Raw genomic sequence first — 27,167 nt, 5'->3', positions numbered from 1 at the left:
AAAATGGACATACAGGGCCTGACTCGGAGCCACACGCAATGCGGACATATTGCGCGCTTGACATTAAAGGGCTGATTTGCTGTCACACGCTGCTGCGCTCACTTCATTGCCTTGTGCCGTAGTCGCACCTGCAACTTTATGCTGATGCTAATACCAGCTCTACCATTGGACGCACCATTGAAACTTGCCCCACGCTAGGAGCAGAATCTCGGTCAGAGTGTGGCCTCCTTTGTGAGTGTCTGAGCTTGCAATCAGGTATGCGACACGCCAGCAGTAATCCAACAACACGCCAATAGGACGGACCAGCTCCGTGTGTCTGAATGTCCACCTCCCACAGTCACCGCATGGATACGCCCATTACGTTACTAATACACTTCTGAGGCCGAGCGTACCCGCCATGTGACGCATGGGCCGCACAATGCTTTAGCTCCATACGCAGTTGGAAAACATCTCGGACCTATATATGTCACTTTCCCTTATATTCCTTTGCACCTGACTAATTAACTCTCTCTTCTTTAGGGAAAAGGTGTAGAAGAAACTTTTTGGCTAGTAGGAAGAGATGGTTTTACCAAACCTTTACCAAATCCTCCAGATGTAAAGCCGGGGTAGGTATATCTTTTACCACACTCATTAAATAACCTGCAGTACAGAGTCACATGACTGTGCACGTTGCTATAATGGGTGCAGGGTGTGCAGTGCACACGGGCCCCTGGATCCAGGGGGGCCCCACACCGCACACCCTGCACCCATACTTTTTAATACTTACCTCTCCGAAGTCCCACATCGGCTGGAGAGGCGCTACACAAAACACCTGGAAAATGGGCGCCAGGGCCATTTTCCCGGCGTTCTGCGCGAACGCAGAACACTTCAGGCACAGACTAGTGACCGGGGTCTACTGAGGCTGTCAGTGCATGGCGGCCGCTGGAGAGAGAGGAGGGGGCCCCGGACAGGGAGTGAACACGGGCCCCCGCCTCTCTTAATACACCCCTGCACACAGTACACAGCAGGACTGAATGAGTGAGCTCCTGTGCAGTCGTCCCATCTAATTTGTGACTATAAGATAGTTAGGGTTATATGATCAATGAGAGGGGCAGTGCTGCTATATAATCAATGAGAGGGGCAGGACTGCTATATAATCAATGAGAGGGGCAGTACTCCTATATAATCAATGAGAGGGGCAGGACTGCTATATAATCAATGAGAGTGGCAGTGCTGATATATATAATCAATGAGAGGGGCAGTACTGCTATATAATCAATGAGAGGGGCAGTACTGCTATATAATCAATGTGATGGGCAACACTGCTATATAACCAATGAAAAGGACATTGCTGCTATATAATCAATGAGAGGGGCAGGACTGCTATATAATCAATGAGAGGGACAGTACTCCTATATAATCAATGAGAGGGGCAGGACTGCTATATAATCAATGAGAGGGGCAGTACTCCTATATAATCAATGTGAGTGGCAGTACTACTATATAATCAATGAGAGGGACAGTACTGCTATATAATCAACGAGAAGGTGCAGTGCTGCTATATAATCAATACTAGAGACAGCACTGCTATATTATCAATACTAGAGACAGCACTGCTATATAATCAACGAGAAGGTGCAGTGTTGCTATATAATCAATACTAGAGACAGCACTGCTATATTATCAATACTAGAGAAAGCACTGCTATATAATCAACGAGAAGGTGCAGTGTTGCTATATATTCAATACTAGAGACAGCACTGCTATGTTATCAATACTAGAGACAGCACTGCTATATAATCAACGAGAAGGTGCAGTGCTGCTATATAATCAATCAGAAGGTGCAGTGCTGCTATATAATCAATACTAGAGACAGCACTGCTATATAATCATATAATCAACGAGAAGGTGCAGTGCTGCTATATAATCAATGAGAAGGTGCAGTGCTGCTATATAATCAATGAGAAGGTGCAGTGCTGCTATATAATCAATGCAGGGGATGTTAGTGCTACAGTAATTGATCGATGAGAGGGGCAGCACTACCATATCATCAATAAGAGGGTGCAGTGCTGCTATATAATCAACGAAAAGGTGCAGTGCTGCTATATAATCAATGAGAAGGTGCAGTGCTGCTATATAATCAATGAGAAGGTGTAGTGCTGCTATATAATCAATGAGAAGGTACAGTGCTGCTATATAATCAACGAGAAGGTGCAGTGTTGCTATATAATCAACGAGAAGGTGCAGTGCTGCTATATAATCAATACTAGAGACAGCACTGCTATATTATCAACACTAGAGACAGCACTGCTATATAATCAACGAGAAGGTGCAGTGTTGCTATATAATCAATACTAGAGACAGCACTGCTATATTATCAATACTAGAGACAGCACTGCTATATAATCAACGAGAAGGTGCAGTGCTGCTATATAATCAATGAGAAGGTGCAGTGCTGCTATATAATCAATACTAGAGACAGCACTGCTATATAATCATATAATCAACGAGAATGTGCAGTGCTGCTATATAATCAATGAGAAGGTGCAGTGCTGCTATATAATCAATGAGAATGTGCAGTACTGCTGTATAATCAATGAGAAGGTGGAGTGCTGCTATATAATCAATGAGAAGGGGCAGTGCTGCTATCTAATCAATGAGAAGGTGCAGTGCTGCTGTATAATCAATGAGAAGGTGCAGTGCTGCAATATAATCAATGAGAAGGTACAGTGCTGCTATATAATCAACGAGAAGGTGCAGTGCTGCTATATAATCAACGAGAAGGTGCAGTGCTGCTATATAATCAACGAGAAGGTGCAGTGCTGCTATATAATCAATACTAGAGACAGCACTGCTATATAATCAACGAGAAGGTGCAGTGCTGCTATATAATCAATGAGAAGGTACAGTGCTGCTATATAATCAATACTAGAGACAGCACTGCTATATTATCAATACTAGAGACAGCACTGCTATATAATCAACGAGAAGGTGCAGTGTTGCTATATAATCAATACTAGAGACAGCACTGCTATATTATCAATACTAGAGACAGCACTGCTATATAATCAATGAGAAGGTGCAGTGCTGCTATATAATCAATGAGAAGGTGCAGTGCTGCTATATAATCAATACTAGAGACAGCACTGCTATATAATTATATAATCAACGAGAAGGTGCAGTGCTGCTATATAATCAATGAGAAGGTGCATTGCTGCTATATAATCAATGAGAAGGTGCAGTGCTGCTATATAATCAACGAGAAGGTGCAGTGCTGCTATATAATCAATGAGAAGGTGCAGTGCTGCTATATAATCAACGAGAAGGTGCAGTGCTGCTATATAATCAATACTAGAGACAGCACTGCGATATAATCATATAATCAACGAGAAGGTGCAGTGCTGCTATATAATCAATGACAGGGGACAATACTGCTATATAATGAGTGACAGAGGGCAATGCTACTATATAATGAGTGACAGAGGGCAGTGCTACTATATAATCAATAACATCTGCAGTGCTGCTATATAATCAATGACAGGGGCAGTGCTACTATATATTCAATGACAGGGGGCAGTGCTACTATATAATCATATAATCAACGAGAAGGTGCAGTGCTGCTATATAACCAATGAGAAGGTGCAGTGCTGCTATATAATCAATGAGAAGGTGCAGTGCTGCTATATAATCAATGACCGGGGACAGCACTGCTATATAATCATATAATCAACGAGAAGGTGCAGTGCTGCTATATAATCAAAGAGAAGGTGCAGTGCTGCTATATAATCAATGAGAAGGTGCAGTGCTGTTATATAATCAATGAGAAGGTGCAGTGCTGCTATATAATCAATGAGAAGCTGCAGTGCTGCTATATAATCAATGCAGGGGATGTTAGTGCTACAGTAATTGATCGATGAGAGGGGCAGCACTACCATATCATCAATAAGAGGGTGCAATGCTGCTATATAATCAACGAGAAGGTGCAGTGCTGCTGCATAATCAATGAGAAGGTGCAGTGCTGCTATATAATCAATGAGAAGGTACAGTGCTGCTATATAATCAACGTGACGGTGCAGTGTTGCTATATAATCAACGAGAAGGTGCAGTGTTGCTATATAATCAATACTAGAGACAGCACTGCTATATTATCAATACTAGAGACAGCACTGCTATATAATCAACGAGAAGGTGCAGTGCTGCTATATAATCAATGAGAAGGTGCAGTGCTGCTATATAATCAATACTAGAGACAGCACTGCTATATAATCATATAATCAACGAGAAGGTGCAGTGCTGCTATATAATCACTGAGAAGGTGCAGTGCTGCTATATAATCAATGAGAAGGTGCAGTGCTGCTGTATAATCAATGAGAAGGTGCAGTGCTGCTATATAATCAATACTAGAGACAGCACTGCTATATAATCATATAATCAACGAGAATGTGCAGTGCTGCTATATAATCAATGAGAATGTGCAGTGCTGCTGTATAATCAATGAGAAGGTGCAGTGCTGCTATATAATCAATGAGAAGGTGCAGTGCTGCTATCTAATCAATGAGAAGGTGCAGTGCTGCTGTATAATCAATGAGAAGGTGCAGTGCTGCAATATAATCAATGAGAAGCTGCAGTGCTGCTGTATAATCAACGAGAAGGTGCAGTGCTGCTATATAATCAACGAGAAGGTGCAGTGCTGCTATATAATCAACGAGAAGGTGCAGTGCTGCTATATAATCAACGAGAAGGTGCAGTGCTGCTATATAATCAATACTAGAGACAGCACTGCTATATAATCAACGAGAAGGTGCAGTGCTGCTATATAATCAATGAGAAGGTACAGTGCTGCTATATAATCAATACTAGAGACAGCACTGCTATATTATCAATACTAGAGACAGCACTGCTATATAATCAACGAGAAGGTGCAGTGTTGCTATATAATCAATACTAGAGACTGCACTGCTATATTATCAATACTAGAGACAGCACTGCTATATAATCAATGAGAAGGTGCAGTGCTGCTGTATAATCAATACTAGAGACAGCACTGCTATATAATTATACAATCAACGAGAAGGTGCAGTGCTGCTATATAATCAATGAGAAGGTGCATTGCTGCTATATAATCAATGAGAAGGTGCAGTGCTGCTATATAATCAACGAGAAGGTGCAGTGCTGCTATATAATCAATGAGAAGGTGCAGTGCTGCTATATAATCAACGAGAAGGTGCAGTGCTGCTATATAATCAATACTAGAGACAGCACTGCGATATAATCATATAATCAATGAGAAGGTGCAGTGCTGCTATATAATCAATGACAGGGGACAATGCTGCTATATAATGAGTGACAGAGGGCAATGCTACTATATAATGAGTGACAGAGGGCAGTGCTACTATATAATCAATAACATCTGCAGTGCTGCTATATAATCAATGACAGGGGCAGTGCTACTATATATTCAATGACAGGGGGCAGTGCTACTATATAATCATATAATCAAGGAGAAGGTGCAGTGCTGCTATATAACTAATGAGAAGGTGCAGTGCTGCTATATAATCAATGAGAAGGTGCAGTGCTGCTATATAATCAATGACCGGGGACAGCACTGCTATATAATCATATAATCAACGAGAAGGTGCAGTGCTGCTATATAATCAATGCCCGGGGACAGCACTGCTATATAATCATATAATCAACGAGAAGGTGCAGTGCTGTTATATAATCAATGAGAAGGTGCTGTGCTGCTATATAATCAATGAGAAGGTGCAGTGATGCTATATAATCAATGCAGGGGATGTTACTGCTACAGTAATTGATCGATGAGAGGGGCAGCACTACCATATCATCAATAAGAGGGTGCAATGCTGCTATATAATCAACGAGAAGGTGCAGTGCTGCTATATAATCAATGAGAAGGTGCAGTGCTGCTATATAATCAATGAGAAGGTACAGTGCTGCTATATAATCAACGTGAAGGTGCAGTGTTGCTATATAATCAACGAGAAGGTGCAGTGTTGCTATATAATCAATACTAGAGACAGCACTGCTATATTATCAATACTAGAGACAGCACTGCTATATAATCAACGAGAAGGTGCAGTGCTGCTATATAATCAATGAGAAGGTGCAGTGCTGCTATATAATCAATACTAGAGACAGCACTGCTATATAATCATATAATCAACGAGAAGGTGCAGTGCTGCTATATAATCACTGAGAAGGTGCAGTGCTGCTATATAATCAATGAGAAGGTGCAGTGCTGCTGTATAATCAATGAGAAGGTGCAGTGCTGCTATATAATCAATGAGAAGGTGCAGTGCTGCTATATAATCAATGAGAAGGTGAGTGCTGCTGTATAATCAATGAGAAGGTGCAGTGCTGCTATATAATCAATGAGAAGGTGCAGTGCTGCTATATAATCAACGAGAAGGTGCAGTGCAGCTATATAATCAACGAGAAGGTACAGTGCTGCTATATAATCGAGAAGGTGCAGTGCTGCTATATAATCAACGAGAAGGTGCAGTGCTGCTATATAATCAACGAGAAGGTGCAGTGCTGCTATATAATCAATGAGAAGGTACAGTGCTGCTATATAATCAACGAGAAGGTGCAGTGCTGCTATATAATCAATACTAGAGACAGCACTGCTATATAATTAACGAGAAGGTGCAGTGCTGCTATATAATCAATACTAGAGACAGCACTGCTATATAATCAACGAGAAGGTGCAGTGCTGCTATATAATCAATGAGAAGGTACAGTGCTGCTATATAATCAACGAGAAGGTGCAGTGCAACTATGTAATCAACGAGAAGGTGCAGTGCTGCTATATAATCAATACTAGAGACAGCACTGCTATATTATCAATACTAGAGACAGCACTGCTATATAATCAACGAGAATGTGCAGTGTTGCTATATAATCAATACTAGAGACAGCACTGCTATATTATCAATACTAGAGACAGCACTGCTATATAATCAATGAGAAGGAGCAGTGCTGCTATATAATCAATGAGAAGGTGCAGTGCTGCTATATAATCAATACTAGAGACAGCACTGCTATATAATTATATAATCAACGAGAAGGTGCAGTGCTGCTATATAATCAATGAGAAGGTGCAGTGCTGCTATATAATCAACGAGAAGGTGCAGTGCTGCTATATAATCAATGAGAAGGTGCAGTGCTGCTATATAATCAATGAGAAGGTGCAGCTGCTATATAATCAACAAGAAGGTGCAGTGCTGCTATATAATCAATACTAGAGACAGCACTGCTATATAAACATATAATCAACGAGAAGGTGCAGTGCTGCTATATAATCAATGACAGGGAACAATGCTACTATATAATCAATAACAGGGGGCAGTGCTGCAATATAATGAATGACAGGGGGCAGTGCTGCAATATAATGAATGACAGGGGGCAGTGCTACTATATAATCAATGACAGGGGGCAGTGCTGCAATATAATGAATGACAGGGGGCAGTGCTGCAATATAATGAATGACAGGGGGCAGTGCTACTATATAATCAATGACAGGGGGCTATTCTACTATATAATCAATGACAGGGGGCAGTGCTACTATATTATCAATAACAGGGGCAGTGCTGCTATATAATCAATAACAGTGGGCAATGCTACTATATAATCAATGATAGGGAGCAGTGCTACTATATAATGAGTGACAGAGGGCAATGCTACTATATAATCAATGACAGGGGGCAATGCTACTATATAATCAATGACAGGGGGCAATGCTACTATATAATCAATGACAGGGGACAATGCTGCTATATAATGAGTGACAGACTGTTAGTGCTACTATATAATCAATGACAGGAAGCAGTGCTATGATATAATAAATGAAAGGGGGCAGTGCTGCTGTATAATCAATGACAGGGGGCAGTGCTGCTATATAATCAATGACAGGGGGCAGTGCAACTATATAATGAATGAAAGGGGGCAGTGCTACTATATAATGAATTACAGGGGGCAGTGCTGCTATATAATGAATGACTAGGCAGTGCTACTATACAATGAATGACAGGGGGCAGTGCTACTATATAATCAATGACAGGGGGCAGTGCTGCAATATAATGAATGACAGGGGGCAGTGCTACTATATAATCAATGACAGGGGGCAGTGCTGCAATATAATGAATGACAGGGGGCAGTGCTGCAATATAATGAATGACAGGGGGCAGTGCTACTATATAATCAATGACAGGGGGCTATTCTACTATATAATCAATGACAGGGGGCAGTGCTAGTATATAATCAATAACAGGGGCAGTGCTGCTATATAATCAATAACAGTGGTCAATGCTACTATATAATCAATGATAGGGAGCAGTGCTACTATATAATGAGTGACAGAGGGCAATGCTACTATATAATCAATGACAGGGGGCAATGCTACTATATAATCAATGAAAGGGGGCAGTGCTGCTGTATAATGAATGACAGGGGGCAGTGCTGCTATATAATGAATGACAGGGGGCAGTGCTGCTATATAATCAATGACAGGGGGCAATGCTACTATATAATCAATGACAGGGGGCAATGCTACTATATAATCAATGACGGGGCAGTGCTACTATATAATGAATGACAGGGGGCAGTGCTGCTATATAATCAATGACAGGGGGCAATATTACTATATAATCAATGATATGGGGCAGTGCTACTATATAATGAATGACAGGGGGCAATGCTACGATATAATCAATGAAAGGGGGCAGTGCTGCTATATAATCAATGACAGGGGGCCGTGCTACTATATAATCAATGACAGGAGGCAGTGCTACGATATAATCAATGACAGGGGGCAGTGCTGCTATATAATCAATGACAAGGGGCAATGCTACTATATAATCAATGACAGGGGGCAGTGCTACTATATAATGAATGACAGGGGGCAATGCTACGGTATAATCAATGAAAGGGGTCAGTGCTGCTATATAATCAATGACAGGTGGCCGTGCTGCTATATAATCAATAACAGGGGGCAGTGCTGCTATATAATCAATGACAGGGGGCAATGCTACTATATAATCAATGACAGGGGGCAGTGCTGCTATATAATCAATGACAGGGGGCAGTGCTACTATATAATGAATGACAGGGGGCAGTGCTGCTATATAATGAATGACAGGGGGCAATGCTACTATATAGTCAATGACGGGCAATGCTACTATATAATCAATGACAGGGGGCAGTGCTACTACCTAATGAATGACAGGGGGCAGTGCTACTATATAATGAATGACAGGGGGCAGTGCTACTATATAATGAATGACAGGGGGCAGTGCTACTATATAATGAATGACAGTGGGCAATGCTACTATATAGTCAATGACGGGCAATGCTACTATATAATCAATGACAGGGCGCAGTGCTACTATCTAATGAATGACAGGGGGCAGTGCTACTATATAATGAATGACAGGGGGCAGTGCTACTATATAATGAATGACAGGGGGCAGTGCTACTATATAATGAATGACAGGGGGCAATGCTACTATATAGTCAATGACGGGCAATGCTACTATATAATCAATGACAGGAGGCAATGCTACTATATAATCAATCACGGGGGCAATGCTACTATATAATCAATGACAGGGGACAATGCTGCTATATAATGAGTGACAGACTGTTAGTGCTACTATATAATCAATGACAGGAAGCAGTGCTATGATATAATCAATGAAAGGGGGCAGTGCTGCTGTATAATCAATGACAGGGGGCAGTGCTGCTATATAATCAATGACAGGGGGCAGTGCTACTATATAATGAATGACAGGGGGCAGTGCTACTATATAATGAATGACAGGGGGCAGTGCTGCTATATAATCAATGACAGGGGGCAGTGCTGCTATATAATCAATGACAGGGGGCAATGCTACTATATAATCAATGACAGGGGGCAATGCTACTATATAATGAATGACAGGGGGCAGTGCTACTATATAATGAATGACAGGGGGCAGTGCTGCTATATAATCAATGACAAGGGGCAATGCTACTATATAATCAATGACAGGGGGCAGTGCTACTATATAATGAATGACAGGGGGCAATGCTACGATATAATCAATGAAAGGGGGCAGTGCTGCTATATAATCAATGACAGGGGGCCGTGCTACTATATAATCAATGACAGGAGGCAGTGCTACGATATAATCAATGACAGGGGGCAGTGCTGCTATATAATCAATGACAGGGGGCCGTGCTGCTATATAATCAATAACAGGGGGCAGTGCTGCTATATAATCAATGACAGGGGGCAATGCTACTATATAATCAATGACAGGGGGCAGTGCTGCTATATAATCAATGACAGGGGGCAGTGCTACTATATAATGAATGACAGGGGGCAGTGCTGCTATATAATGAATGACAGGGGGCAGTGCATCTGTGTAACTATGTATCTAATGAATGACAGGGGGCAGTGCTACTATATAATGAATGACAGGGGGCAGTGCTACTATATAATGAATGACAGGGGGCAATGCTACTATATAGTCAATGACGGGCAATGCTACTATATAATCAATGACAGGAGGCAATGCTACTATATAATGAATGACAGGGGGCAGTGCTACTTTATAATGAATGACAGGGGGCAGTGCTGCAATATAATGAATGACAGGGGGCAATGCTACTATATAGTCAATGACGGGCAATGCTACTATATAATCAATGACAGGGGGCAATGCTACTATATAATGAATGACTGGGGGCAGTGCTACTATATAATGAATGACTGGGGGCAGTGCTACTATATAATGAATGACTGGGGGCAGTGCTACTATATAGTCAATGACAGGGGGCAATATTACTTTATAATGAATGACAGGGGGCAGTGCTACTATATAATGAATGACAGGGGGCAGTGCTGCTATATAATCAATGACAGGGGGCAATGCTACTATATAGTCAATGATGGGCAATGCTACTATATAATGAATGACAGGGGGCAATGCTACTATATAATGAATGACAGGGGGCAGTGCTGCTATATAATGAATGACAGGGGGCAATGCTACTATATAGTCAATGACGGGCAATGCTACTATATAATCAATGACAGGGGGCAATGCTACTATCTAATGAATGACTGGGGGCAGTGCTACTATATAATGAATGACAGGGGGCAGTGCTTCTATATAATGAATGGCAGGGGGCAATGCTACTATATAGTCAATGATGGGCAATGCTACTATATAATGAATGACAGGGGGCAATGCTACTATATAATGAATGACAGGGGGCAGTGCTACTATATAATGAATGACAGGGGGCAGTGCTACTATATAATGAATGACAGGGGGCAGTGCTGCTATATAATGAATGACAGGGGGAAATGCTACTATATAGTCAATGACGGGCAATGCTACTATATAATCAATGACAGGGCGCAGTGCTACTATCTAATGAATGACAGGGGGCAGTGCTACTATATAATGAATGACAGGGGGCAGTGCTACTATATAATGAATGACAGGGGGCAGTGCTACTATATAATGAATGACAGGGGGCAATGCTACTATATAGTCAATGACGGGCAATGCTACTATATAATCAATGACAGGAGGCAATGCTACTATATAATCAATGACGGGGGCAATGCTACTATATAATCAATGACAGGGGACAATGCTGCTATATAATGAGTGACAGACTGTTAGTGCTACTATATAATCAATGACAGGAAGCAGTGCTATGATATAATCAATGAAAGGGGGCAGTGCTGCTGTATAATCAATGACAGGGGGCAGTGCTGCTATATAATCAATGACAGGGGGCAGTGCTACTATATAATGAATGACAGGGGGCAGTGCTACTATATAATGAATGACAGGGGGCAGTGGTGCTATATAATCAATGACAGGGGGCAGTGCTGCTATATAATCAATGACAGGGGGCAATGCTGCTATATAATCAATGACAGGGGGCAATGCTACTATATAATGAATGACAGGGGGCAGTGCTACTATATAATGAATGACAGGGGGCAGTGCTGCTATATAATCAATGACAAGGGGCAATGCTACTATATAATCAATGACAGGGGGCAGTGCTACTATATAATGAATGACAGGGGGCAATGCTACGATATAATCAATGAAAGGGGGCAGTGCTGCTATATAATCAATGACAGGGGGCCGTGCTACTATATAATCAATGACAGGAGGCAGTGCTAAGATATAATCAATGACAGGGGGCAGTGCTGCTATATAATCAATGACAAGGGGCAATGCTACGGTATAATCAATGAAAGGGGGCAGTGCTGCTATATAATCAATGACAGGGGGCCGTGCTGCTATATAATCAATAACAGGGGGCAGTGCTGCTATATAATCAATGACAGGGGGCAATGCTACTATATAATCAATGACAGGGGGCAGTGCTGCTATATAATCAATGACAGGGGGCAGTGCTACTATATAATGAATGACAGGGGGCAGTGCTGCTATATAATGAATGACAGGGGGCAGTGCATCTGTGTAACTATGTATCTAATGAATGACAGGGGGCAGTGCTACTATATAATGAATGACAGGGGGCAGTGCTACTATATAATGAATGACAGGGGGCAGTGCTACTATATAATGAATGACAGGGGGCAATGCTACTATATAGTCAATGACGGTCAATGCTACTATATAATCAATGACAGGATGCAATGCTACTATATAATGAATGACAGGGGGCAGTGCTACTTTATAATGAATGACAGGGGGCAGTGCTGCAATATAATGAATGACAGGGGGCAATGCTACTATATAGTCAATGACGGGCAATGCTACTATATAATCAATGACAGGGGGCAATGCTACTATATAATGAATGACTGGGGGCAGTGCTACTATATAATGAATGACTGGGGGCAGTGCTACTATATAGTCAATGACAGGGGGCAATATTACTTTATAATGAATGACAGGGGGCAGTGCTACTATATAATGAATGACAGGGGGCTGTGCTGCTATATAATCAATGACAGGGGGCAATGCTACTATATAATGAATGACTGGGGGCAATGCTACTATATAATGAATGACAGGGGGCAGTGCTTCTATATAATGAATGGCAGGGGGCAATGCTACTATATAGTCAATGATGGGCAATGCTACTATATAATGAATGACGGGGCAATACTACTATATAATGAATGACAGGGGGCAGTGCTGCTATATAATGAATGACAGGGGGCAATGCTACTATATAGTCAATGACGGGCAATGCTACTATATAATCAATGACAGGGGGCAATGCTACTATCTAATGAATGACTGGGGGCAGTGCTACTATATAATGAATGACAGGGGGCAGTGCTTCTATATAATGAATGGCAGGGGGCAATGCTACTATATAGTCAATGATGGGCAATGCTACTATATAATGAATGACAGGGGGCAATGCTACTATATAATGAATGACAGGGGGCAGTGCTACTATATAATGAATGACAGGGGGCAGTGCTACTATATAATGAATGACAGGGGGCAGTGCTGCTATATAATGAATGACAGGGGGAAATGCTACTATATAGTCAATGACGGGCAATGCTACTATATAATCAATGACAGGGGGCAATGCTACTATATAATGAATGACAGGGGGCAGTACTACTATATAATGAATGACAGGGGGCAGTGCTACTATATAATGAATGACAGGGGGCAATGCTTCTATATAGTCAATGACAGGGCAATGCTACTATATAAACAATCAAAGAGGGCAGATATCAGAATTAAGCCAAGAGCCACGTAGTCATGCAGAATGTATATTTTATACATGTCCCGTTTTAAATGGCTGATCTGGTAAGCCAATGTATTACCGGCAGCATATCGGCAGCATGCTCTACACAGAACATGGCAATAGACCTTTTCATAATAAATATATTTAAGGCTATTTCTTTTTTTCTTTTTTTTATTTAAATCTCCACCCCACTTTTTTGCACTAAATATGTGAAATTCCTGTTTACTCACTAATAACAGAGATGTGTGATTATATATAACCTACATAATACAATAAAGTTGGCTGTCAGCAATCTTCTTGGGCCATTTGTTTTGCATTTAAAGCACCTCCTTTGGCAACTGTCTGTACAGCTTATATGTTGTCATAAAAACGTACACTGCATTTTGATTAATGTCTGCGTCTCGGAGGTACGGCTTTATGGAACACAATAAATTTTCCTTAATAGGGTTATATCTCAGCGCAGGGAAAACTGCTGGCTGGGCTCTAAGGCAGATAATTGGAAGTGAAAAGATGTAAAAAGGGAACAGAGAGAGACAAAAAGAGGCAAAGCAAACACAGCGATCAGCATAATAAGGGGAACGCTACTGTAATACAGGAATTATAAAGAACTGCTGTACATGTAAATAAAATGGGAAACATTTCATTGTTAATATGCTGTCTGAAATAATATATCGGTGGCTCGCTGAGCGGCTGCTGAATATTAATGATAAAGTTGTAGTAAAACTTTCCACAAGCGTATTAGAATTATGCTGTAGAGGAAGAAAATGCTGGTAATGCTGTTAAATAATTTCCTTATAAACTTTGGGCCGTGTCTGCTAAGGTGTGTTAGGGGGCCCGGCACGCTCGACACCTCGAGCCTCCCCCTGTCACTGCTGCGCCAAGCACGGAGCTTGGACTGCGCACCCACGAGTACTGTGTGATCGTAGCTCGCCACGCCCGGCTGCAACGTAGAAACCTTAATTTAATGGGAAAAGTGATCCTTCTATGGACCAATCGCTAACCTCCATTCTATGGCGCATGCACTGTGCAGATTTGCGCGGGTTCCATCCGCATATGGATTTGTGTCCACTTCAGGCCCAATGTAACTATGCATCTGTGTAACTATGTAACTGAGTATCGCAGGCAGAACACCCGGTAGCTTGTTCATCATCTAACGATTGGCCAATTTTCATGGCAGCGATTACAATCTGTTGTCTGAGCAAAGTCATTTTCATCAATCATATTCTCGTTATAAAAATCAGTTTAGACAACTGGAAGCTTTGCGTAATCTCCAGCTTACATACAGTAGTGGGTAAGGTTCAAATAAGGTTCCATTAGATTCAGAGCCGGGGGGGGGGGCGACAGGGGCGGTCATCCCGGGGCCCCCACACATAGAGGGGCCCCTACACAGGGTCGATTAGACCCTGCCGTGAACAGGTGCCAGCGGCATCTGTTCCCGGGAGGAGGCTCTGCAGCCGCAGCTATTCTACTGCGTGCAGCAGCACAGTCAGTCAGTGCTGCTTCATCAGCTTTCTAAGGGGGAGAAGGGGCCACCGGCTTACACTGTCCACATTGGGGGCGGAGCCAATACGGCAAGCCCCACCCCCATATTCCCACGAATCGCGGCATACGTCACGAGGGCGGGGCCTAATGAATCGAGGAGGTGCCCGGATCCATCAAGTATGTAAGTTTACTGCTTTAGTGTGTGTATATATGTATGTGCTATTGTGTATATGTGTTAGTGAGTATACTGTGTATGTAATGTATGTGTCAATGTGTGTATATGTGTTAGTATGTGTATGTGTGAGTGTTTCCCCTGTCTTCATGTGGCCTGAGGAGGGGGGGTAGGGTGCTCGGCTCTGCTCTGTGTGGCTTGAAGGGGCCCCCACAACTTAGTTGCCCTGGGGCCCCCACAAGCCTTAATCCGGCCCTGATTAGATTCCAACCTTCATAAAAACTGTTTGTGTTTATCCAGAGGAATCGGATACTAAGGGGTATATTTACAACAGTGCGGGATTTTAGAAGTGGAGATGTTACCCATAGCAACCAGTCAGATTCTAGGTATTATCTTCTATAAGGTGCTAGATAAATGTTAAGTAGAATCTGATTGGGTGCTATGGGCAACATCTCCACTTCTAAATTCCCGCACTTTAGTAAATGTGCCCCTAACCTAAACCCCCCAGAGTAACAGCTGCTAAATTAGCCTCACAGGGGAGAAAGGGCCTGATTCAGAGACGGACGCTCTGAAAGAGCGCTCGCTCTGAATCAGGGCGTTTTTGTTTTTTTTGGAGCGGCCTCCTGGCTCGCATAGCTGTGTATTTAGTTTGCAGCTGTTTGTCACTGTATCCATTAGGCCGTCGATAGATGGCAAGAGCTATACAAGCAATGGGGACCCGGAGCAGCCTTTCCATCTTCAGCGAAACCTTCCAGGCACGGCCGGGTCCCCGCTGGGTGCAGACTGGCCGTTACGTGTGCGCATGACTCAGCGGCCCGTACCTGGAAGCAATAGGCTGCCAACAGCAGCGTGGAGGCTGCCGCAGAGGTGGGGGACATCGCTGGACCTCACCAGAGGGGTAAGTATTGTTAAATACTAATGGCATATTTGTTAGTATCACCTGCAATACTACGAAATATGCTGCTGGTGTTACGATTCGTTTTTAAAAGGGGGCCTATATTTCCAAATCGAATACCTTTAAATAATTTGCAAGCAAGTATTCATTTCATAAAATGTATTTACAGCCTGTTCCGTTGCGCTTTACAATTAGGAAGACAGTAATAAAACTATACAGGGTGTAAACCAACAAAGTGGTCAGAGGGCCCTGCTCACACACTTGCAATTCATGGACAAACCATGATAACTGGTCTGTACTTTGCTGGTTTTCTTTTTGTCCCCGATTTGAAGTTTACCGCCAGCTGTGACTTACACCAGTCTCGCAGCACAGACCCAGTTACCAGGACGTAAGAAATAGCCCCCTCTCAGTTACTGAACTTAGGGCCTGGTTCAGGTTGGTTCGCACGGCTGCCTTCGTACGCACCCCGCTCGCTGCAAAAATATGCTAATTAATGCAATCGCACGGCAACCGCAGCTCTATACTAAGACGCCCACCACTGTATAAAGCCGCCCACTTCCCATGACCTGTATCCGCAAGTCAGCGAAAACATCGGTACCATTGAGTAACATCGGAACCATCGAGTAATATCGGAACCATCAGCACGGTTGTGGTTGATGTGACCCTACCGCAGAAACTAAACTTCCTGTCGCCATCTAGACTTCTGCCAGCGTATGCTATCGCAGGGGCTTAATTATGCACGCCCCTGTAACAGCGTTTAAACGCACAATCACGCCTGCCGCCAACCACCCTCCCTCTCCACCCCCAAACGGTCACTTCATGTCAATCACTGTGTGAGGACTCTGCGTGCTCACTGCGATCGCTTCCCGATCGCAGTGGTCGGTTTGCGCATGCGCACTGCGTCTTATACGCATGCGCCAAATGCAAACATCGGCTGGCTGCGTGCGAACGCAGCCTTGCGATCCAACCTGAATCAGGCCCTTAGTTCCTTTAGCTTACATGGGTGCTTGCCATCCTGGCTATGGGGGAAATGTACCAAAACTTGCAAAGCGTGGAGTAGTGTAGTAGTTGTCCATAGCAACCAATCAACCTGTAGCTAGCATGTAGCAAGTACATTCAATAAAATGATCCGTTGCTGTGTTCAACTTCTCCCCTCTTTGTATAAGTATAACTACATGGTCTCCTATCAGACAATTAGGCTGGGGGAAGTGTCTCAATGACACAAATCTGCATGGGGTGAACTGGAGGCGGGACCACAGCCCACTTGTCAATCATTTAGCAAATTTAACCTTGTATTTGTATTTACGTGCGATGAAAACAGGGTTTTAGGAAAGATACATTTTATAACTGAGGCTCAATGCAAATCGGAAGAGTCACCCGTTTGTGTGCAAACATGATATAATTCACCAAACCTTTTGCCGTTGATTTGCCTTGTTCTAGAGACATAATCGCTCTGCTAATGACATATAATTATATATATCTACTGCAGGTGTATTGCCCATGGTTTAACGGCGGAGGAAATTGCTGAGTTCAAAAGGAGAAAAGCGGAAAAATTGCTTTCTAAAAAGGAGTAGAAATGAGGTAGAGAGAAAACTCTCATTATATCCTATATCTGGTTGTCCTGTGTGCATGATATTGTGGTTATGTGGTCAGTCACCGACAAGATAAACCCCTGTGAGCTCCAAACGGGTTGGGTATGAGATGCCGGAAGTTGGGATCCTGTCTGTCAGAATCCCGACCCCGGCATCCCAACAGGGCTAGCATAGCGACACTTGTTGTACGGTATGCTAATCCTCCCCCTCTCCCTACCCTAACCCTCCATCTTTGGTGTCTATCCCTAACCTCCCCCCTAGCGCCTGAACGTAACCTCCCCTTCCCCGCACCCTAAACCTAACCCTCCCCCCTTAGTGCCTAACCCTAACCACCCCGCTAGTGCCTAACATTCCCACTAGTGCCTAACCCTAAACCTAACCCTCCCCCCTAGTGTCTAACCGTCCCACTAGTGCCTAACCCTACCCCCCCTAGTGCCTGAACCTAACCTCCCCTTCCCCGCACTCTAAATCTAACCCTCCCCCTAGTGCCTAACCCTAACCCTCCCACTAGTGCCTAACCCTAAACCTAACCCACCCCCCTAGTGCCTAACCCTCTCACTAGTGCCTAACCCTAAACCTAACCCTCCCCCTTAGTGCCTAACCCTAACCCTCCCACTACTGCCTAACCCTAACCCTCCCCTCTAGTGCCTAACCCTCTCACTAGTGCCTAACCCTCCCCCTTAGTGCCTAACCCTAACCCTCCCACTAGTGCCTAACCCTAAACCTAACCCTCCCACTAGTGCCTAACCCTCCCCCTTAGTGCCTAACCCTAACCCTCCCACTAGTGCCTAACCCTAAACCTAACCCACCCCCCTAGTGCCTAACCCTCTCACTAGTGCCTAACCCTAAACCTAACCCTCCCCCTTAGTGCCTAACCCTAACCCTCCCACTACTGCCTAACCCTAACCCTCCCCTCTAGTGCCTAACCCTCCCACTAGTGCCTAACCCTAAACCTAACCCTCCCACTAGTGCCTAACCCTCTCACTAGTGCCTAACCCTCCCCCTTAGTGCCTAACCCTAACCCTCCCACTAGTGCCTAACCCTAAACCTAACCCACCCCCCTAGTGCCTAACCCTCTCACTAGTGCCTAACCCTAAACCTAACCCTCCCCCTAGTGCCTAACCCTCTCACTAGTGCCTAACCCTAAACCTAACCCTCCCCCTTAGTGCCTAACCCTAACCCTCCCACTACTGCCTAACCCTCCCACTACTGCCTAACCCTAACCCTCCCCTCTAGTGCCTAACCCTCCCCCTTAGTGCCTAACCCTAACCCTCCCACTAGTGCCTAACCCTAAACCTAACCCTCCCACTAGTGCCTAACCCTAAACCTAACCCTCCCCCCCCCCCACCCCGCTTCTTACCTTTGGTATCCCAATGGTCGGAATGCCGGCGTTGGTAGTGTGAGAGGCGTCAGGATACCAACACCGGGAATATCAGTGCCGGCATCGCGGCCGCCAGGATATTGACTGTATCCCCTACAAACTATTGGGCTTATGTAATATAATTGTATTATGTGTGCAATAGTTTTGTAACCCATAGAAACCAATCACTCTAGAAAAATGACAGCTTGGAGAAAAATAAGGTGGAGAGAGATATAGTACCAACCACTCAGCTCCTAACTGTTATTAAAAAAAAAACACAGCCTGTAAAGTGACAGTTAGGAGCTGATTGCTTGGTACTTTATCTCCAAACTTTGATAAATCTCCCCCATAGAATCTGTTTGGTTGTTATGAGTTACAGCACATGGGCCTCATTCTGAGTTGGACAGAAGTGTTTTTTGCGGAAGGATCTCGCGGATTTCAGTATACGATGACAGACGGCCTTCCACGTGCAGACCTATAGATGTCCGACCTACACAGGCGGATACCTGCATTGGTATAAGCTAATAAGTAGGCTGTTGTGTCCATACGGAAAAGTGGCCGCGGATACGTCCGGCTCAGGGTCAGATCCTATGCACACAGAGAACGATTACATAAATACCCAACTTTATTTGCATGATTAACAGTTCCTGGTTATACCTTAACTTCATTTATTTGTCAACTTAGTGAATTCCTTGTTAGTAATGCATGAATTTGCCAACAATAAAGTCATTCTGGGATTTCTCAAACTTTAGAGCTGTGGTTCCAAATTGGGTACCGTGGCATTCTGGGGTACCACGAAGCACTTGCAGGGGTGCCACGAGTGGTGGCCCAGTGCCAAATCAATTTATTCATGGTCAATGTGATAGACAAAACCAGTGCTGGTGGCTGATAATCATAAAATATGTGGTCAAACAGAAGTGCAGCTGTCCACCATGACCCCATAACTGACCCCAAGGGTGACATCTGGGCACAATTTACTTAATTTAATAATTTTTGCAGAATTGCTCAAAAAGAAACATTTGGCCTAGTGGTGCCATGAAAAAAGTGCTGATACTCTAGGGGCCCATGATTCAAGAAAGTTTGGGAACCACTGCTTTAGAGCATTACAAATGATTTTGAAAGCCTCAAATAACAAAAATTAATTTTCTTTTTGTTATTTTTGCACTATTTATTAATGAAATTTCAATCTATGCATTCCTTAGAACTAATAGAATAACTCAGGCCTGTAGAGGGCTTATCAGTTCACGAACCAATGATATACTGGTATTGGCTTGACGCACACACTCACCTATACTGTAAAGGTCACTTTAGGAGCCGCAAGAGTGTACAACAACATGTCAAGTTTTTGCAAGGGTGCAAAAGATTGTAGTGGAGGTTTCGGGCAGGATGAGAGCTTTCTGAGGGTGTGGATTCAGAGGTGAACGCATTTAAAACATCACAAGCGGCCGTTGTTTTAATTCTGTGCGTCCTGATGCTTACCGCCGAAGGGCGCAGATCGGAATTGCATGGATCGGTGACTGGAGAGTGGCTTTCATTGGCGGGCGCATCGGGCATGTCTGGAGACTGCATCAGATGCATCATCGGACATGTGGCACAACCAGAGGGTCTAATGTCCGATGGTGCGGCCAATGTCGGCTCGATAGTATGACTATTCGCGGCCAGCCGGCATCTCAGCAGACAGCCCAGCAGCTGCGGCATTAGCATAAATTAGCTTCCACCTCTTAATCAGGCTCTAAGTGAGGACTGTTTAAAGGGGCAGTAGCTAGATAGGCATACTATGCCAAGCTACTCCACCACATTTTTTCGGGGATTCACTGTTTTTCACCAATAAGATATCACTGATTGGTCCTATTGGCATTGCATTACCAAGCCAGCCATTCAACGACATAGGCCCGTATTCAATTTGGGAGCGAAAAGTGCGTGCTGGACTTTTCGCTCCACATCGGAGCTTTTCCTGGGATAAAGTATCAGGCGCGCGCCCGCTTTATCCCCGTATACAATTTAAAATCAGAGAAAACGGGACCCGGTGAATTGGGACCTACGAAAAAAAAACAGGAATTTTCGGGAATTAATTGTGGGACCCCCCTAAAAATGTCCAGACATGGGGGATCACTATGGGTACCCCCGTTTTTGCCTGCAAAAGAAAGTAGGGTTTTTAAATAGCCACGGCAGGTTTTTTTTTCCCGACATTGAAGAAGTGATGCAGAAGAGCACTTAGCTTTATTTTTTCATTTTTTTAAGTGGTCCCATCAAATTTGGGGTACATGAAAATGGGTACTAGCATATTTTTAAGTCCCTAAAGTAATTTAAAAAGAATTCTGCAAAAATGCACCTGCCGCTAATAGCCTATTCTAGAATACACCTGCTGCATACTCACAGAATACCTCTGAACCTATTTCTCTACTTTTAAACACTGTTTCCACTTCTTTTTTTTTTCACCCCAAATTTTTTATTCATTTTTTTGGGGTGTCCCTATTTTTTTAAAAACTTCTTTTTGACACACACAGTTTATATTTAAATTACATTCCCAGGGGTGCAGGCTATTTTTTTTAAGCCTGCACCCCTAAACCCCAATTCTGCACTTTTTTTGCCATGTAAAACATGGTGAAAACTAATCTCAGATTTTTTTCAAAAACTTTTCGAACCTGCGAAAAGTATTTGAAATTGAATACGGGGATAATTGAAACATGCGAAAATGATGTTTGCCAATTCCAACTTTTCGCGGCCTAATTGAATACGGACCCATGAGTATCAATGACACGCCAACATGGTGCAGACAGCTGTAGGAGAGTCACTGCCAAGCTCCATCACCTGCACCATGATTGCATGCAGGCTGCTACACCTCTCTGTTGGCTGTTCTGGCTGATCCCTACTGACTTCTTACTGTGGATCAGGTCTGCTGCGTAGCTGGCGGATTGCTGACTCAGTGAAGCTGAGCTCAAGTCAGAGCAGTTGGGGGACGGATTAAGGTGTGAGCTGTAATCTGATTTTTCTCAGTACATGGCAGTGTGTAAACATACGTTGCCATCGGAAAACTTAGGATGATAATAGTAATAGAGTTCATTAGCTCAATAAGCTTTTATAAAGATTTGTTTATAGAAGTGAGTGTATGCATGTATACCACAAGAAGTGTTTTTAGATGGGTGTCAAACTTGCTTTTAAACACTTTATTTTTACAAAGACCTTGGGGTGAATAGACCATCCACCTAACTAATCTGGACTGGCCCCTTTATCCATAAGCAACAGCCTTGACACTCTAGGGGGCTAAACCCCATCTTGGAATTGGCACCGCTTAATCTGAGCTGTAGAATTGAGCCTTTAGATCTCCCAACCAGGCTTATTGGGCCAATAAATCAGAAATTGCAAAGAAAAATGTGTCACAGACTCTACAATTCCCTCCCAACTTAATGATTCTCCAATCCACCAATATGTGCCGGTACATTGATGATATTTTTCAGTGATTTGCAGATTATTTTCACCAAAGAATGGATCTGCCAATCGGGAAAGGCTCCTTATTTTACTAATAACAGTCTGCAAATCGGCTGGTCAGTACCATTACGCTACCATTACACTAGCAATCTACAGCCCTGATTTGTCGGTGGGATCCAACATGTTGGACAACCTGATTTACCAATTCTGATCACTTTTTGTCGGAATCGGCGACCAGTGAACCCCGTACTTTGTCGAATTGCCCTAATTAATCACAGATTTATGGGCCCCATTATTTCTTGCTATTTTTACTTGCACCACCTCTAAGTCTAATTTGGCTAACAGAGTTTAGGAGCCAGATTCCGGGGCCACAGCCCGTAAGTGCTGGCAGCTAGAACCCAAGGAGCTTTGCTAACAATCCTTGTGTATTTCTTAGAACACTTCAAGAGCTGCTGGGCCATAAATCTGAAGGACCAGGCCCCACATCAGAAACTTGTTATTTTGCTTGTGGTCACTCAATAAAGTGAAGAGCCGGGTATACAGTACAGATACGGCTGACGTTTCTCCACAGCCCCAAAAATGGTTAAACTCTCCATTTGAAATGTAGCATATCCCATCTCCCAGTTTAAAGGATTTGGCTCACAAAGGCCCATCAGCCTCTCCCTCTTCATCCAGTACTGAATATTGCTCCAAGTCAATATGGGGACAGGTTGGTCTGTGAATGAAATTCCTTATAATGGTTTGGTGCTCCTAGTGCTGGAGAACTTACCAAGGTTCTCTTTAGCTATTGCAATGCCAGCTCACAGGAAGGTACCCAGTCTACCACTTTGCCTGGCCAATCTCCAGTGTGGTCTGACAGGGAGTTGCCTGCTCTACAGAAAGGAAGGAAAAACCATTTGTAGTACCCTGAACCTCTTAGCATTGCTAGCACCAATCTCTGAGTTGTAGTCTCTGGCCAGGCTCTGGCCTAAAGTATTCTCCCAACTCAAAATGCCCTAGGTACTGTACTATACTTCTGAAATCCGTATCTGGTGTTTGTCTGACAGGATAGCTAGCCTTGCTTCCCAGATCTTCTCTAAAGGTGCCCATACACATAGCGATCTGCACACGATCCCACGATGTGTGCAATTTCCCCTGAACTCTCCCCCGGCAGCACCGCGGCAGTCCTACTCACAATTTGGAGTAAAAAATGTCCAACCTGACTTAAGATCTGTCGTGCTTCCAGTGCATTGTGTCCCAGATTGGCAAATCTGCCCTACAGCACGGCAGATCTGAAGATGCGATGTACGACGAGCGGGGACGCGCATTGGCATCATGATCGTGAGTGGACACTCACGATTTGGGAATATTTTACACGATTTGTCGTCACGATTCGTCGAAATCGGGCAAATCGGATGAAATATCGCTATGTGTGTGGGAAGTTTTACACTTGTCTCACTCATCATAGATGTTCTTCTTAAGTCTTCCCAAAGTTATCATCTAAAGATCCCTGAACCCCTCCTGGCAGTTTACTAGAAGCTGGACCCTGATTCTAAATACAGAATAGAGTAATTACCACTGCCTTCTAACTTTTTGGTGACCCTGTATGTCAGCCCCTTTGTGCCAAGTCTCACTCCCTACCTACATCCCTCAACCGCATAACTGACCAATAATTTTGACAAAAATATTTGAAGAAATTGTTGTATTTTCATTATTTATGTCAAGAACATCTATTTAAAAAACGTATCTAACTATTTTAGTAAAAAATATGCCTCGAGGTGTCCAGCTCCACCATGGGGGCATGTGTAGCCGGCTCCTGCTGTATTATTCCCCAACGCTGTAGCACCTGACCCATCACCTTTGTAACCATAGAAACTGAAGTGGGGATATATGAGGGGCGATAGCTGTGTAATCAGTAACTGCTCACATTATGTGCTGCAGTTACCACTTCCCTGCATGTAGTAATGCAGGAGAGTGATCAGAATGATCGGGCGCTATACGAAAGGGGTTAGTTATCATTGATTAATGGGGCCCTTTGTGTTTATACACTTCTTATACCTCTTCAAACATGATACTTAGTTTTCACTTACCACTAAGGTGTTCCTCCCTTTTCTTTCATCCTTTAGTCGTCTGGCAGAGGACAAAAACGTGATTCATTTGCCTCCATTTCAACATATCTATTAGTACATCTCTCTAGATAGATAGATAGATAGATAGATAGATACACACACATCTATATATACAGCCTATACACTGACCCAGTCACTGCCCACTTCACAGCACTCACTGACCACCCTCACAGCACCACATACTGCCCCTTCACTGCCTGCCTCACAGCACAGCACCCATCTCAGCACAGCATCCCTTTCTAACTCAGCACCCCTCATCCAGCACAGCACCCCTGGCCTCATCCAGAACCCCTTTCCCAGCACAGCACCCCTCATCCAGCACAGCACCCCTAGCCTCATCCAGAACCCCTTTCCAGCACAGCACCCCTGGCCTCATCCAGCACCCCTTTCCCAGCACAGCACAGCACCCCTCATCAAGCACAGTACCCCTGGCCTCATTTTGCACCTCTTTCCCAGCACAGCACCCCTCTCCCAGCTGAGAGCTGACTTTAGACTCACTGTTAAATCAGGGCCAGGCAGGCAGTCACGGCCACCCCTGCTTGTTTTCTCCAGCACCTGGACTGTCCTGGACTTGGTGGGCGCTGGGCGGCTGATGGAGGCAGAGGTGGAGCCATGTGGGGTGACTCACGAGCTCTGCAAGCACGTCATTTAAACTTGATCATATTACAGCCTGTCCTGTTACCTACGAATTCAAGAAGAAACTCACTGGGGGATATTTAAAAATATGATGCAATGTGCACAAAGGTGCCATGGCCCACAGGATCCAATCGGAATCAAGGTTTTATTTTTGACCACACATCTGATTCTTTGCTATACTGTAGGTTATGGTACGATGCGTTATAATGCTCATCTCCATAGTGTATGTTGGTGCACTGCAATAAAGGGAAGAATGATTCCTGGTCTGTGGGGAATGTTTGCACGTGTTACCCACCCCTGTTTTACGTACATTTAGCCTGCTTTCCTGAACTACAAAACCTTCACTACACAACAACATGAGTTGACTTTATCTATGTTCTATGTGAATATATCATAGATTACTGAGCACGTCAAAGCTGAAGACAGAAAGGGCCTGTGACATCATGTAGGCATGTCTAAGTGGCATCATACACATACGCAGACCAGTCACATCGCCAGTGCAGATATATACCCTTTCATATAGTCCGGAATAGGATGATTAGCCACTGGCGTTGCCTAAAATCTCAGTGACACTGCATTGCGTATGACATTATATTATTAACGAGCGCTGCTACCTGCGGCCAAGATGTGGGGATTCCATTATCTACTTTTCTATGACCCCCTATGTGTTTACTTGCTGTGAATGCAAGTAAACGGAGACTGTAGCATTGGAAAAACCCCAACTCAAATGCTCCTGAGCGCAGGTGCAGATGCCAGCGAGAATGGGTTTCCATTGCCTTATCTTTCTACAAGCTTTTACTAGTAATGAAAAACAGTAGTAATGTAGTACTGTATGTGTTTTGCAGCCAGTGGGAGTGAGGTCATAGGAAGGGGTGCTTCAGGTTACTGTGATATCTTTATAGGAAGCTCTAATAATGGTGGCATCCTCTGGATAACAAAGATTTATCAGAACATTTGTAGATGACAAACACAAAATAATTATCTAAATATTAATGGATTTAATTTAACAGGTCAGTTTTTTTATTAAAATTACATCCTATGTTCTTTCTTTCCAGCTTTTGTAAGAAAGACAAGTTTGTGAAACGCGTGCCTATATTAATCCTTGTTGATGTATAGGAATATCTACAATACTTGTCACAGATATTTACATTCTATTTTCTCTTTTACAGGGAAGACTGGCAGGAAACCATAAACAGGGAAATTAAATCGATCTTTTGGAAAAAAAGGAAGAGGGTGGCCCTATGAACACAAAAGTATTTGAGGGGATTTGTTATGTCCCTCCACCTGGACTTTGTGAAAATGGATGGAATCGTTTGGCAGACTTTGCCTTTTGATGGCAATGAGCATTGGACTCGCGGCCAAAAATAGGAATATTGTTACCTAAGATGGGCAAGATAGGTCAAACAATGTTTTGTATCAAGGCTGGGCTAGTTACACTGCAGATTCTATAGTTGTGCTATAGAATGTTCTCTAAGAGTCCAGACAGACTACTGTAGTATACAGTGAAGCTGCTAAAAGAAAAGTTTATATTATTGATCCTAAGCTGTGACTTGAGTAAAATGGACTTCCTTGGAAGTAGCAGTGAGCACGGAAATAAACTTCTTAAATAGACAGAGGAAGGGTAACTACTGTTGAAATACATGGTAACGTAACACACAGTAGTTTACCATACACCATTTATTCTAAAGACGTTTTCAACATTAGAAAACGTTTCCCAATTTTTACCTCTTTTAGGAGATTA

At 43.5% G+C, this 27,167-nt stretch overlaps 1 protein-coding gene across 1 annotated transcript in view; it reads left to right on the top strand.

Annotated features, from left to right (window-relative positions):
- LOC148522734 (retinal guanylyl cyclase 2-like) overlaps positions 1–26,652 on the top strand; it is a 118,981-nt gene extending 92,329 nt beyond the window's left edge. Inside the window, exons 17-19 of the mRNA XM_088473809.1 lie at positions 520–605; positions 17,791–17,882; positions 26,596–26,652. Coding sequence (XP_088329935.1) covers positions 520–605; positions 17,791–17,875 — 171 coding nt within the window. The 3' untranslated portion in view covers positions 17,876–17,882; positions 26,596–26,652. The remainder of the gene's footprint in view (positions 1–519; positions 606–17,790; positions 17,883–26,595) is intronic.
- Positions 26,653–27,167: the final 515 nt, after the last annotated feature.

Source organism: Taudactylus pleione, unplaced genomic scaffold (genome assembly GCF_031769625.1).
Source record: "Taudactylus pleione unplaced genomic scaffold, aTauple2 ptg000140l, whole genome shotgun sequence".
NCBI lineage: Eukaryota > Metazoa > Chordata > Amphibia > Anura > Myobatrachidae > Taudactylus > Taudactylus pleione.
Note: the sequence above shows the minus strand (reverse complement) of the source record. Positions and strands in the feature narration are given on the sequence as shown.